Genomic DNA, 14,058 nt, shown 5'->3' with positions numbered 1-14,058 from the left:
AACATTTCACAACTTTCAATCGTCTTCTTTACATTTATCCAGGCCATACAGGTCAACATTCCATTTAAATATCCCATCAGGAAAGTATACATTGGAAAGGTGTTTTCCCATTCATGCTGCTGTCCTTCAATTGAAAACACAGTGGTTAGCACTGCTGCTTCACAGCTCCAGGGTCCTGGGTTCGATTCCCGGCTCGGGTCACTGTCTGTGTGGAGTTTGCACATTCTCCTCGTGTCTGCGTGGGTTTCCTCCGGGTGCTCCGGTTTCCTCCCACAGTCCAAAGATGTGTGGGTTAGGTTGATTGGCCAGGTTAAAAATTGCCCCTTAGAGTCCTGAGATGCGTAGGTTAGAGGGATTAGTGGGTAAATATGTGGGGGTAGAGCCTGGGTGGGATTGTGGTCGGTGCAGACTCGATGGGCCGAATGGCCTCCTTCTGCACTGTAGGGTTTCTATGATTCTATGAACTATATTGGAATATTACTCAAACCTTTGGGACACAACCACAAAAGTGCAATGTGAGGAGTTTCTGCTGGGGCTTATTTCAGATTCTTACTACTATCCTAAGGCAGAAACAAAATCTTCAAAATCTGCAGGTTCTGCTTATGCCACTTTGTCTCCAGTGAATACAAACAGTGGACTTGTTACTACTGCCATTCTGATCAAAATTTGTTTATCGTTTTTCTTACCTTGGTAGGTAAGTTTGAATCCTTGCTTATTCTCCGAGTGATCACTGTAGAAGTGAACAACGGTATCATGAGTAGTACTAAGCAGCATGGGTGGGAGATCTATCCCACTAAACCGTCCAATTAAAGAACTAGTGTAATGCGGCCCATTCCGAATCTCCAAGAAATCATGATTGGCTTCAGTCGAAAAGTTCAGGAACTGAATGACTGCACCTGCATTGATGAAAACATTTATTAGCTACAAAAACGATAAAGTACTCCAACAACTATTAATATTACTACTCAACTTGGTACTCTCACATAAAAACATTTTTGTAAGTTTTGCTGTTGCACTGTAAGATTACATAGTTTGTGCTTATCTCAAGTATCTGCACTGTGTACTTTCACAGTGGATAGAGTTACCACTAACCATCAGAATTAAAGGGGAGATTTCATCATTGTTATACAAAACATGAAAGAAAAATCATCTGGTCAGGTGGCCAAAATTTGAGTGGTTGAGAACAATGGCATAAAAGTCTAATATAAAGTGTTCAGAAACATTCCACAATATTGGTCAGAGAATGTTGATTCTCATAGAATCCCTACAGTATAGACAGAAGCCATTTGGACCTGCACTGACAACAATCCCCTTAACCCCACGTATTCACCCTACTAATCACCCTGACACTCAGTGGCAATTTTTTTTAGCATGGCCAATCCGCCATGCACATCTTTGGATTGAGGGAGGAAACCGGAGCACCTGGAGGAAACCCATGCAGACTTGGGGAGAACGTGCAAACTCCACACACACACCCGAGGCCAAAATCGAACACAGGTCCCTGGCGCTGTGAGGCAAAAGTGCTCACCACTGTGCCTTCGTGCCGATTCTCAGAGAAGGTTGATCCCCAATTGGTGTTCCCTGCATGGAGCAGCATTCAGTGGCTGGAAAACCAAAGGCCTTCACTGGGGTTTACAACCTACCCAATTTAAATGGATTGAAAATCATAGCATTTCCTGCAGGCACCACCACTCCTGACTGGAAACATCGCTCAAAGAATCGACATGTAATATAAACTTAATGCTTCCACTTTATGATATCAGTGGACTTGGACTGGCTGAAAAATGTTATTGTAGGGCTGGATCAACTTCTCACAATTAACCTTGAACAATTAAAAGTACTGAAAAGCATTCAATACTTGTGATACAATTTAGCACTTCAGCTAAAAGGCAGACTGGTTGCTGTCTGGTATTCACAGAGTGCTTTATTTCTCCTCACTGTACATATGCAAAATATAAGGCAGCATGCCAACTCTTCTGAGTTAGGATGTGGAGGAAATATTTTGCTACAGTGCAACTGTTTACTTACATACAAAATTAAAAAGGTACTTCAAATTCCTCAAACCTAAACTTTCATGAATATGCTGACCCAAACCTTAACTTGGGCACTAAAAACATGGACAGAATTGAAAATCTTTATAAACAATAGGCCCTGGAATTACACTGTGGGATACCAGCAAACAACTACTTACTAGTTTGTCTGAAAACTCTCTGTTTGCAATTTTCACATTTATCTTGTACACAAATATACAAGTGTCTAGCTTATAGCAGTCTGAAATTCTTCTCTCTCTGTACCAATCTATTTTAAATGTGTTGACACCTTGGCGGAGCCATTGAAACCCCCAAAATATGTAAACAAGCAAGTGACAAAACCCTTTGGAAAAACACACATTATCTGTGACATGCAAATCTATGTAAGTTATGTACTTCACATCATATCCGAATTATTCAACACGCCATGTGTTAAATCCTTGAAACACATGACCAGCTACTATTGCTCCTTGATCCATTTTATCCCATTCTTTCCTGAAGGTGCACTAGGTAGAACTGCATGAGTACTGGCTAGCTTTGGTCAGTCATTCTTCGGCGTCAGCAAGTATCACCAAGCAATATAGCTGTTTTCCTCTCTTGAGATGATGGCTTGCGCCCTGGTGTTCAGCTGTGTGTGAAACACCACCCATTGTGAATCATGTGGTGCACTCTGGCATGCATGGCAGTCTCTGCCACACTTGCCTCAGATGAAAGAAGTGGGTTAAGAGGGTGCAAGATTTTTTTTAGTTTGTTTTCTCCAAGTTCTATTGCCCCGTTTGTCTACCATCCACGACATGCTCGTCCTAGCAGACATCACTATGAACTGCTAAGAAGCAAGAATCCAATTGCATCAACCAATTGTAAACTGGGGAATTAAATTTAGATGTTGTAAGTGGACAGGTTCAGTGCCAGAACATAAAATTTAGATCTTTCTAATGTGTGAGATTTTTACTAAATTATGAAGAATTCAAGAGGTTCGTGGCGCTTTTAGCCAAATTCCAAATTTACATCAAATTCTTAGAATAAACCTAAACTGAGTAATTTGTTTTAAAAATTTGTTCACCAAAGGAGTTGAATTTGAACAAATTAACCAACCTACATAATATTGCCTATTCTCCCCATTGCCTCAGCTTACATTCTGCTGAAACCTTCGACCATGCTTTTGATGTCTCCAGGCTCAGCTATCCCACCATTCTCCTGCTGGCTTCCCACCCTACGCCCAGCATAAACTTAGTTCATCCTCTGCTGCCTGTATTCTAACATGTACCAATCTTGTTTACCCATCATCCCTCAGTCCACAGGCCTACAATGGCTCCTTCTCCGGCATTGCCTGTCGCTCTTTTATTCCAATCCCTCCAAGGATTCACGCTTCCCTAACTTTTAAACCTCCTAAAGCCCTGCAAAATTCTGGAGATATTTGTGGGCCTAAAATTCTGGTCTCAAACAATGGCCACTACCAGTATTGCAGTAGGTCTCAAGGCGCAGAAGGAAGTAGAGCAAGCTCATTGGGACGAGTCAGGCAAGCCCCATTGAGGGGAGGTGAACGTGTTTGGTTTGAGGTGAAATGGGGAAGGGATTTCCCCATGGGGATGGCCCTTTTACCAGTGGGTCCCCTCTTTGGACATGGGATTCTTGAGCAAGAAGGACCCTGCCCCCTCCCCCCCAGGGCAATTGGCAGGTCTGTCAAAATTTACCTGGACAATTGCCCACATGGTATGGCACCCTTGTGGCAGTGAGCTGATGCCCTTAAGAGGCCCTTAATTGACCATTTATGGACCTCAATTGGTCTTCAAGCCAGAAGCCAGTCCCTGATCCTTTCTTTGAACCTAATTGGGTGGAGTTGGGAAAGCAATAGGCTCTCCACCCTTCCTGCCCCATTTTAACTTCCCTGCTCTCCCAGCCCATACATGAGTCAGGGGAGCGAGGGCATTACCTTTCACCCTATAGATGAGAGCAGTGTTTACCCTACCACTCCAGCAATGTGAAAGGACATGATAATAGCTCAAGATTAGATTGGTTCACCACATTATCTCCAAGTCGCTTGACATCATTGCAATCCTGCCCCTGGCACATTTAATGCAGTAAATTAACCGGAGGATTAAGCCAACGCATGGTGTGTGATGCAGGTGTCCAGTTTAATTAATGTTCTATTCAGTCGGAAAAAAAGGTTCAGTCAGAAGCTCATCTAGGTTAATTGATACTGCTAAGTATTCCTTTCCATTATTTGGCACAAGGCTCTGAATGAAAGAATTTATTACTGAGCTGGAAATGAAGCAAAAACAATCACACATTATGTGCCAAATATAACAAAGCATTTTTATCTCCATCTAACTATACTGCATCATTTCTTCACACGGATGCTTGTCTCCACATCAACTGTTTTAGCCTGCAGGGTACCGTATATCAGGGTATGTACTTTTATGCAGCTATTTCATCTCCTGGAATTTATCAGTTACTTCTTTTTATCTACAACACTACCTTTGACACTCATTCTTCACACTCCTTAGCCCCTCCCCTAGACCTCAGGAAGAACAATCTACTACACGTAGCCTTGAAGGCTCTATTTCTGTGGTTTAATATTATGTGATTGTATAATTTATTTAGCAGCCTGCCCAAAAAACCATTGCCAAAACATGTGGCACATTGTAATCCTGGGTTTCAGATGTCTATGGGATTGTACATCACAGATTCTCACAATTTTGCCACTGCATAATGCAAGGAACAACAAAAGGCCAGCAAGCCTGCTGCTTTTGCAGACTATGCAGAATTTATCCCATGTGTTACCTTACTCATTTAACCTCGTGAGGGAAAATCCGCCATAAATTTTCCCGATCCACAAATAATGAAAATCTCTAGACGATTAATTTTTCTTCGTATTTCTGGAATTCAACTCCATTCCAACCAACTCTCACCTCCTAGGAAACACTAGATCCATTGAATAGCTTGCCATAACACTCTGCACCTAATCTCATGTTGTAGATTCTTTCATTTTTAACTTTTTGCAAGGTGCTTCAGCAAATAGCATCATTTAGTTCTGGTTTGTAATTTAATAAGATCAAGCCTGATGTGATTGTGGCCTTCAAAGCCACTCTACTGCCTGTCCCTCACATCTCTTGACTCCCATGTCGATCAAAAACCTGTTTAGTTCAACTTTGAATATGTTCAATGACCAAAGCTCACTGCTCTCTTGTGGAAGAGAATTCCAAAGGTTCACGACACTCCAAGAAGAAATTTTCCATCTCAATCTCAAAGGGTAGTCTCTTTATTTTTAAACCCAGTCGTCTACTTCTAGATTCTCCCATGAGGGGAATTTTGCTCTCAGCGTCTGCCCTGTCAAATCCCCCTCAGGATTCTATATGTGTCAATAAGGTCATCTTCCAGGCTTCTAAACTCCAGTCAGCATAGGCCCAAACAGTTCAATCTTTCCTCACGGGAACACTCCTTCATCCCAGGAATTAAATACCTTCTCTGAACTGCTTCCAATACCTTCCATTCCTGTTTACATCAGTAAAACACTGATTATTTATTTGCGGAAAGCTTTTCATTATTCAGCATAAGAAAAGCAGAAGTGCAGTTCATTGATGCTTCGCTTCATTTTTCTGTTTAAAAAAGGCACCCACTTGCTGTGATAAATGGTGTGGTTGCTGGCAGACAGCTCTTTCCATTCCGCAGCCACGCAGTGCCATTTTTCCCACAGGAGTCGCTCAATTTTGGCTGTAACTGATGTCAAGTTTGAGTTGGAGCAGAGGGACCACTAGTACTCTTCAATGTGTAGAACAAGCACACTTCACCTCCCTGGTGTAGCCAGTGAGAAATGAATAATGTTCAGAGGGGATTGAGAATATGAGTCTTGAGAATACTGGGATTTTGAAAGGGGTGGCACTTTCTTTAAGTTTAAAGTCAGACTTCATACGATTCTAAAAATTCCTGAAGTTGGAGCACATCCTCTCATAAAGCAAAACTAATATTTTGGCAACATCGCAGAGGTTGTCTGAGCCATATGAAAGCAATTACGCTCTTTTCAGCTCCAAAGCATTCAGTTTTTTGCTAATGTTTGTATTTAGATGCATAATGTATGTTCAGTGCACATGATGGGATTGAGTTTTAAATGTACGCTATGCAATCACCTTTTAGATAATATATTCATGAAACATTTATATCACTGTGTTTTCTACTTACATGAATAACTCAATGTTCCTCATGAAAGAATAGATATCCAGCACAGTGCTTGTATTTAATTGACTGTCTTGTATTGTGAGTCCATGCTTGTGATTGCAAGACTTGTTTGATCAGGTGTTCATCCAATATTCTATTCTGGACAGGCTATTGGTGAATTATGATACTGGGACCAATCTTTACCCAGTGTTATATTTGCTTACATAGCAATACATTAGAACACACACCTCTTAAATGAACCACTCCACATTTCCAGTAAGTTTCTCTTTATATATACTCAAGTGAAAAACCAATTGATACCCTTCACCTACCTATAATTAAACACAATTGGCACAGAATTACCATCCAATTCCAATTTGTGAAGGAATCCATAGTTTCAAAACTTGCACTTTTAGAGACCCTTACTGGAAAAGGGAAAGAGAAAGATGAAAACTGAAAAGGGAATCTTAAAATGGGAAACTGACCCTCCCAGTATCTAACTGAAGCTGACATTAGAAATCAGAATTTCAGGTTGAAACCATATAAAAAGAGACAGAGCTATTACAGCTCAGTACAAGTTGATAAATCCAGTGGTGTAATGCAGGCCACTGAGAAGAGAAGCGAGATCCAGGAGCTGAGAATGAGTTACTGCAGCCGTTTCTGTGACTGGAAAATGACATCGGTGGATCTATGACATCCAGTCCGAGTTGTGGAAGCTCTGAAGACTTGTGCTATGTTTGATGAAGATAGTGTGCTTCTGTCAGTTGAGGATCAGGTTAGCTCCGAGAAGGACAGGAACTGAATTTCTTTGTGAAGAAGACAGAGCGGTGAAGGGCTATGTTACTGAGTTTGATTACCTAAATGCTAAGTGGACTACTGAGCCAATTTGTAAGCTCTCTCTTAGCTGCATCTGTCATTTGTGTAACTTATAGTTAATAATAAACCACAATTTGCTTGTTAATTTATGTTTAACTTATGGTGAGTCGAAGTTTTTATCATATAGGAGAGTACCTAAGATAGTATTTAACATACACTTTGTTTGACTTTTGGACAGTAATTTTTTTTCTGGTTTAAACCATGGAATTTTGCAACTTCATTCTTTTAGTGAATAGCTGGGATTTTGGATTTAAATAAAATTACTTATCTCAGCTGAGATCGTAACACTTTTGAAAGCCATGGCTGACTTTGCCTCCACCACACTCTCAGACAGTGCATTCGCGATCCTAACTGCCCATTGTACAGAAAGATTTCCCCACACCACCATTACTTCTTTTGCTAATTAATCAGTGTCCTTGGTTTCTCAGCTCTTCTGCCAATGGAAGCAATTTCTCTTTCTCTACTCTGTCGAGATGCCTCATAATTTTTAACCCTTTGTCAAATCTCTTCTCAAACTTCTCTCACAGAGAACAACCCTAGTTTCTCCAGTCTATCAATATTTCAGGGAAATTGATGTTTAGTGATTAGTTTTAGTTTATTTTCCACACAAAGCCTATTAATCAATTAACCTAATATATTATTCTGTTTAAACTGTAAGCAACAGAGGTCTTTAGCACCTTAGCATTATGTGACTCTGCTTAGCTTCACTTGGCAGAGAAGTATACCACAGGATTTTAGACAGGATAAAGGTGATGATGAGTTAATTACAGAACAGCTGTACTTAATTCCTTTCATAGAGCCACAATGCGAGAACTTGCAGCCTTCCAGTTTGATCGGGTGAGCTTACATCCTCTCACATCGTTAAAACCTTATAAGAACTTTGTGCTCTTAGCAAAGGAAAATTAGAAGCGGTTTATTGTGTGCAGACGAGGAAATAAGAATAGTTGTGCTCTACATTCAGTTAGTTTTAATTTGTGTTTTAGCATTTGGCTCAATGTATTCTTGGCATTAGACTTGACTTTTGAGTGAGTGGGCCACTCACAAAATGTGGTTGGTTTAGTACCTGTATAATCCATTTCAACTTTTATCATTCAAGACTATGGGCGTGATTCTGTCAGCTCACTGTGTTACTCTAGCAGCACGGCAGGCTGGGAGACTCAAGCAGAGGCCGTGTAGTGGGCTTCCCGCTGGGCGCCATGCCCTCCGCACATCTCTGGCTGCTGGATTTCTGGCACCGTCAGCTCCATGCCAGAAATTGGAATGGAGCTGTATAAAAAAATAGAACTGAAGTCTGGGCCCACTCGCCTCTCCTTCCTTCCTCACTCCCCCGCCCACCGGCCACGGAGTGTTTCACTCCAGCGGGATTTACAACAGCTCTCCACTAGCAGAGAGCTGGCAGCCCAACCCCGCTGGAGTGAAGGGGGCCATGGAGGCCCCCCCCGGAGACTGGGGGTAAGGGGGAGTACCCCATGAGCATTGTCAGTTTAGCAGTGCCAACCTGGCCCCCTGGCACTACCCAAGGGGAAAAGTGGCAATACCCAGGGGGCAACTTGGCAGTGCCCACTGGGCATTGGGTAAGGCCTAAAGGGGACAGGGCCGAGCGGGGTGAACCCTCTGTGGGGGAGAGATCGGTGGGGGTGCGAGGGTGTCCCTCTGCCACTGAGGGAGGGAAGCCAGTGATTCGGGCTGACCATCGGGGTGGGAGGGGTTGGGTTGGCCTGCTTGGGGGGGGGGCGGGTTCGGACTGTGGTGGTGGGGGGGGTTCAGCACTGTGGAAATGGAGAGGGGGGGATTGAGGTGAGCCGTGGGGGGTAGAAATCGGGAGATCAGGACTGTCAGGGGTGGAGGGAGATCGAGGTGAGCTGGGTTGGGTGGGGGTTGTGGGGGGGAGGAAGCCAGCGATCGGAGTGTGGGGGGTGTGGGTCACACAGTCAGCAATGCGGGGTCAAGGGGTTGGCCAGCGATCGGGAGGCTGGCAGTGCGGGGCTACTGCGCATGTACCGATTTTGGTGCTGAAAGATCTGCGCACGCGGAGTGGCCCACTCACTGCTATACTGCCGGCCTCTCCAGCAGGAATAGGCCACACCCATAGCTTTTTAATGAGATTCACGTTAGTGCATCTGCAGTGCACAGTGTGTCAGAGATTCATTTTGAAAATCCTATTGAAAAACCCAGTGGGATTTACTCCAGTTTTTATGCAAATTCGACATTTAGAATTTTTGGGGGAGAATCCCACCCTATGTATCAATTGAATATACAAGGAAACTTCACTACCTCACATTTCAAACCATGCTTATGGGCTGGAAATCTCCAGGTGGATTCTTTCTGCAGTAGACCTTCCAAATCACATCACCTCACATTTGTCTGGGTTAAATTCCATCTGCCATCTTTCAGCCCAGGTCTCCAGCCGATTTTTATGCTCCTGTATCCTCTGACAATCCTCCTAACTATCCACTACTCCCACAATTGGCCTACTCAACTAAAAGCAAACAACTATTTTATAATTGGCTGAAGGGGTGCATGATTAATCTGTGATTAATCCTCAAGGATGATGGTTATTGATTAATGTCACACCCCAATTGCTGGCTCCAGGAAAGCCCCTGCCACTCCCCCCCCCATTACGCACCCCTCCTCCCCACAGCCTGTCTCAATCTCCCCCCACCCCCAACAGTCCCAATCTCTCGATTTCCCACCCCCTCCCTTCCCGTAGTCCTGAACCCACCCCCTACTCACCCAGCAGGCCAACCCACCCCCTCCCACCCCTATGATCAGCACTAATCACTGGCTTCCCTCCCTCAATGACAGCGGATGCCCCTGCACCCCCACCGATCTCTCCCCCACAGAGACCTCGCTCCACTCGCTAGTGGTCCTGCTGGTAGCGCGCTCCTGCTGCTCATTTCCTAGTTGTGTGGCATGGCTTCAATATTAATCCTATTGACAGCAATGGCACCATCGATTGCGTCACCTCTTGCTGCCAGGAAACACACTGATGGGAGACCAGACAATTCTGGTCATGTTTAATACACACTCTAAATAACTTTAAGTACTTTTCTATTCGGTTTTCAAGGATTAAAATTTATAAGCAACATTACCACTTTATCCTTTGTTTTAAAAGTAAAGTAACTCATTCCAAGTACCAACAACCGCAGAGAGAAAAACAATGCTGAGCAAATGGCCCCTAAAACAGTCATTGACAGGTGTTTGATTTAATGAGGAACTTGCACCAAAAAAGCCAAATGAGCTCAAGGTATCATTCATGAGGGTATGACAGAAGACTTCCTCTGTCCTAAACAAATGGGCAAGGAAGATACCATAAAAAATAATTTCACCTGAGCAAGAAGTAATTAAAGTAACAGAAAAAAACTATATTGAGGAGGGTAGTCCTATAAGTCATTGGTATTTGAAGGAAACAGTCGGGGACAGTGGTAAATGACATTAATCAACAACCATCATCCTTGAAGATTAATCACAGATTAGTTACGCGCCCCTTCAGCCAAATATAAAATAGTTGTTTGCTTTTAGTTGATTAGAAAATAGTCTCGCCTTGTTTAGGCCAACTGGGGGAGTAGTGGGTAGTCAGGAGGATTGTCAGAGAATACAGGATATAAATCGGCTGGAGACCTGGGCCGAAAGATGGCAGATGGAATTTAACCTGGACAAATGTGAGATGATGCAATTTGGAAGATCTATTGCACAAGGGAAGTATACAGTAAATGGTAAAGCCCTTCGAAATAGTAGCATACAGAGGGATCGAGGTGTACAGATCCATAGTTCCTGAAGTTGGCAACTCAGATGGACAAGGTGGTCAAGAAGGCATATGGCATGCTGGCCTTCATCGGTCGGGACATTGAGTATAGGAATTGGAAAACCATGTTGCAGCTGCATAAGACTTTGGTTAGGCTGCATTCGGAGGACTGTGTACAATTCTGGTCACCACACTACCAGAAGGACGTTGATGCATCGGAAAGGGTGCAGAGGAGCTTTTCCCAGGATGTTGCCTGGTTTGAAGATTATGGACATGAAGAAAGGTTGAACAAGCTTGGATTGTTCTCATTGGAGTGGAGGATGAGGGGGGGATCTAATAAAGGTTTACAAGATTATGACAGGCTTGGATAGAGAGTCTTTTTCCCAGGGTCGAAGGATCAATTACTCAGGGGCATCAGTTGAGAGCGAGGGGGGAAAGTTTAAAAGAGATTTCAGGGGCAACTTTTTCACACAGAGGGTGGTGAATGCCTGGAATGCGCTGCCGGAGGAAGTGGTCGAAGTAGATTCTACAACAACGCTCAAAAGGCATCCGGATAGATACATGAATAGGCAGGGAATAGAAGGATATCGACCATGGAGTGGCAAGAAAATATTGGAGAGGCATCTATGATGGCACAGTCTTGTGGGCCGAAGGGCCTGTTCCTGTGCTGTACTGTTCTTTGTTCTAGAATGCAATACCATTGATCATGCTGTGGGTTGAGGCTTGGAACAGGTAAATAAGCAGCAGTTTTCAGTGACCAAAAAGAACATCAAATCTAACACTGAAGTTTGGAGAGCTACTGTCCACAGGAATGATGGGGAGAAAACAAAGACTGAGTGTCACTTCATGCCCTAAGATGAGCCAGGAAGCAAGCACCGTAATATGCCCGTAAAGTTGCTGCCCTGCTTTGTTAAGTATTACTTTATAACTTAAGTAAAGTTTCCTTAGTTACTTCACCAGACTGTCTCCTGTTGCATCTTCAGGGGTTAAAGCCTCAAATGAACAAATACATATTGAAATTTAGGTTCAAATAGAACCTAAAAGTTACAAACATTCCTGAAGTCTTCACTGTTGGAACCATTCTCGTTTTCTGCATCCTTTCTGAAGCCTTCATAACCTTTCTTAAGTGTAGTGTTTCACTCAGGTTATTTTAAATTCCTTGCTTTTGTAATATAGCCCGATATTAATTAAGCCCAGAATCTTGTTTGCCATTTTAACCATTTCTGGAGACCCTGTGGTGCAATAGTAGCACCTCTATCACTAGACCAGAAGCTCTGGGTTCAAGTCCAATGGCAGGACTTGGCCATGGAAGGGACATTCGTAACACGATTCAACATGCTGATGATCAGCTCGGGAATCCTTCTATCACTTCCTCCACTATTTCCTCCAAGGGTCAAAAACAGTGTGTGGGTGTGAAGAAACACTAAAACAAAACACTTTCTCACCTGCCCTGCTATAAAACAGTAATGGCTTTACTAAAAGTTAATTTTGTGATGAGGCTTGTCCAAATGACCATTAGGCCTCGAGAATCGAGGTTCGATGGTTTCTGTTAAAACGTGCAAAATTGTGGCATTCTGTCATAATAATGCTTTCCCAGGGAGTGCTATCAAATTGAACAAAGCTGTGATGTTCAGAGATGAAACATTTGTGTTTCAAAGGTGTTATCATGCCTTCAGAATTGACCACTTCAGTTATGACGCGAACTCGTCAATAGAATGCCAATGCAGCCAGGTCCAACTGAACATCCCAAGCGGCCTCGATTGATGAAAAACAACTGAAACAAGTTTAATAAAGATTGGTGCTGTCCTGGTGGGTTTCTTTCAAAGAGGATTCAGCCTGTAATTGGATACTTTGACTTCAAACACATGCTAAAATTAATTTAATAAGCCACTGTCAATAAAATATCTTGTCCCTCCCTAAAAAAAGACAAAAAAGATAGATAAACTTTTGCAAACATGGGGAAAGAGTGAAAGTCAGTCTTTGAGAACTACAATCAATATGATATTGACCACTCATGGGTGATTGTCAGTCTTTTGCATGCTTCATATTTCGAACAATTTATTGTTAGTGCCAAGTGCTCATCCATAGTAGATGTATGTTTGAACCATATGTTTTGACACATTTTAAGTTTTCCTTGTGGGTCAGGAAGTCTCCTCCCATTTGCTTAGCCCAACCCCTCTCCCCAATCATGTCCAGCACATCCCCTGAAGCTTGCTTCCACAATCAGAGGCTTTCACCCCACCCATTCTTCCTGATCACAGCATTCCTCGTTCATCCTCTACCTCTCCCATTCCTCAAATATGGCCAGACCTTTGTCTGTCTCCTGAACTGTGGCTCTGTCTCCATCCTCCAATGAACTATTCCCATGAGTTCTCTCACCAGATACCCTCTGCCCACCTGCCAACCAGGAGGTCAATCTTGCCAGGAGTCTCACTAGGTGCACCCCTGTCATCAAGACTGGCAGTTGCTTGACATAGCTGAGCTCATCACCGGCCACCAGGTTCCTACAAAAGCCTTCCTGTCCCCCTGTAGAAATCAAAGTGCTACAGAGATTACACTTCTTTTAATAATACAGTCGATTGTACTCATGGATCAGTGCCTACTAATTTTCATAAAGTAACTGCGTGAAATAAAGATGCTGATAAAGAAACAAAGCTTTAGAAACTTACGGAAGAAATCTGTCATCATTCATGGACGAAAGAAGAATCATGCCACAATATAATGGGCGGGATTCTCCGATCTCATCCCTGGCCGCCCTGCTGCAAGTGAGAACAGAAAATTTGGTGTTCCAGCCAATACTCCATTCATTTTGAGCAGCACCGGAGAATCCCAGCCATGAACAAGGATAGAGATTTTCAGTGAATGGCGTAATTCCAAACTGACTTCCACAGATGCAGCCAGCATTCACTCACACTGTGTAACCATTGAGCACATCTTAACATTAATTTTAGCTTCCTTACCATATCCAATGGGTAATAAAATCTTCCACGAACAATCCAAGTTGCTTGGATAATTTCCAGGAAATCCTGGACTCAGGATGACATCATTCATGTCAGTCAATATCCCTCCGCATCTGGCTGATTAATAAGACAAAAATAAATAATTTATTGCATACAGTTCCTCCAAGGTCTTTCTGGTGCCCTTACATAAATTACTTCCCTTTAATTATCAGAATTGCAGTCAGCTAAGGTTTTTCATTGGACAAGTTCAAAGTGTAAAACATTTGAAATTAAACCTTACATTCTTGCTGAA

The 14,058-nt window shown here is 43.0% G+C and overlaps 1 protein-coding gene across 1 annotated transcript in view; it reads right to left on the bottom strand.

Annotated features, from left to right (window-relative positions):
• csmd1b (CUB and Sushi multiple domains 1b) overlaps window positions 1-14,058 on the bottom strand; it is a 2,043,836-nt gene that overhangs the window by 265,638 nt on the left and 1,764,140 nt on the right. The window contains exons 42-43 of the mRNA XM_078213588.1: window positions 13,767-13,883; window positions 687-896 (exon numbers count right to left, since the gene is read on the bottom strand). Of these exons, the coding sequence (XP_078069714.1) occupies window positions 687-896; window positions 13,767-13,883 (327 nt within the window). The remainder of the gene's footprint in view (window positions 1-686; window positions 897-13,766; window positions 13,884-14,058) is intronic.

The sequence above is a fragment of the Mustelus asterias genome, chromosome 5, assembly GCF_964213995.1.
Source record: "Mustelus asterias chromosome 5, sMusAst1.hap1.1, whole genome shotgun sequence".
In the NCBI taxonomy this organism is placed as follows: Eukaryota; Metazoa; Chordata; class Chondrichthyes; order Carcharhiniformes; family Triakidae; genus Mustelus; species Mustelus asterias.
This window is presented reverse-complemented; position numbering and strand designations above follow the sequence as displayed.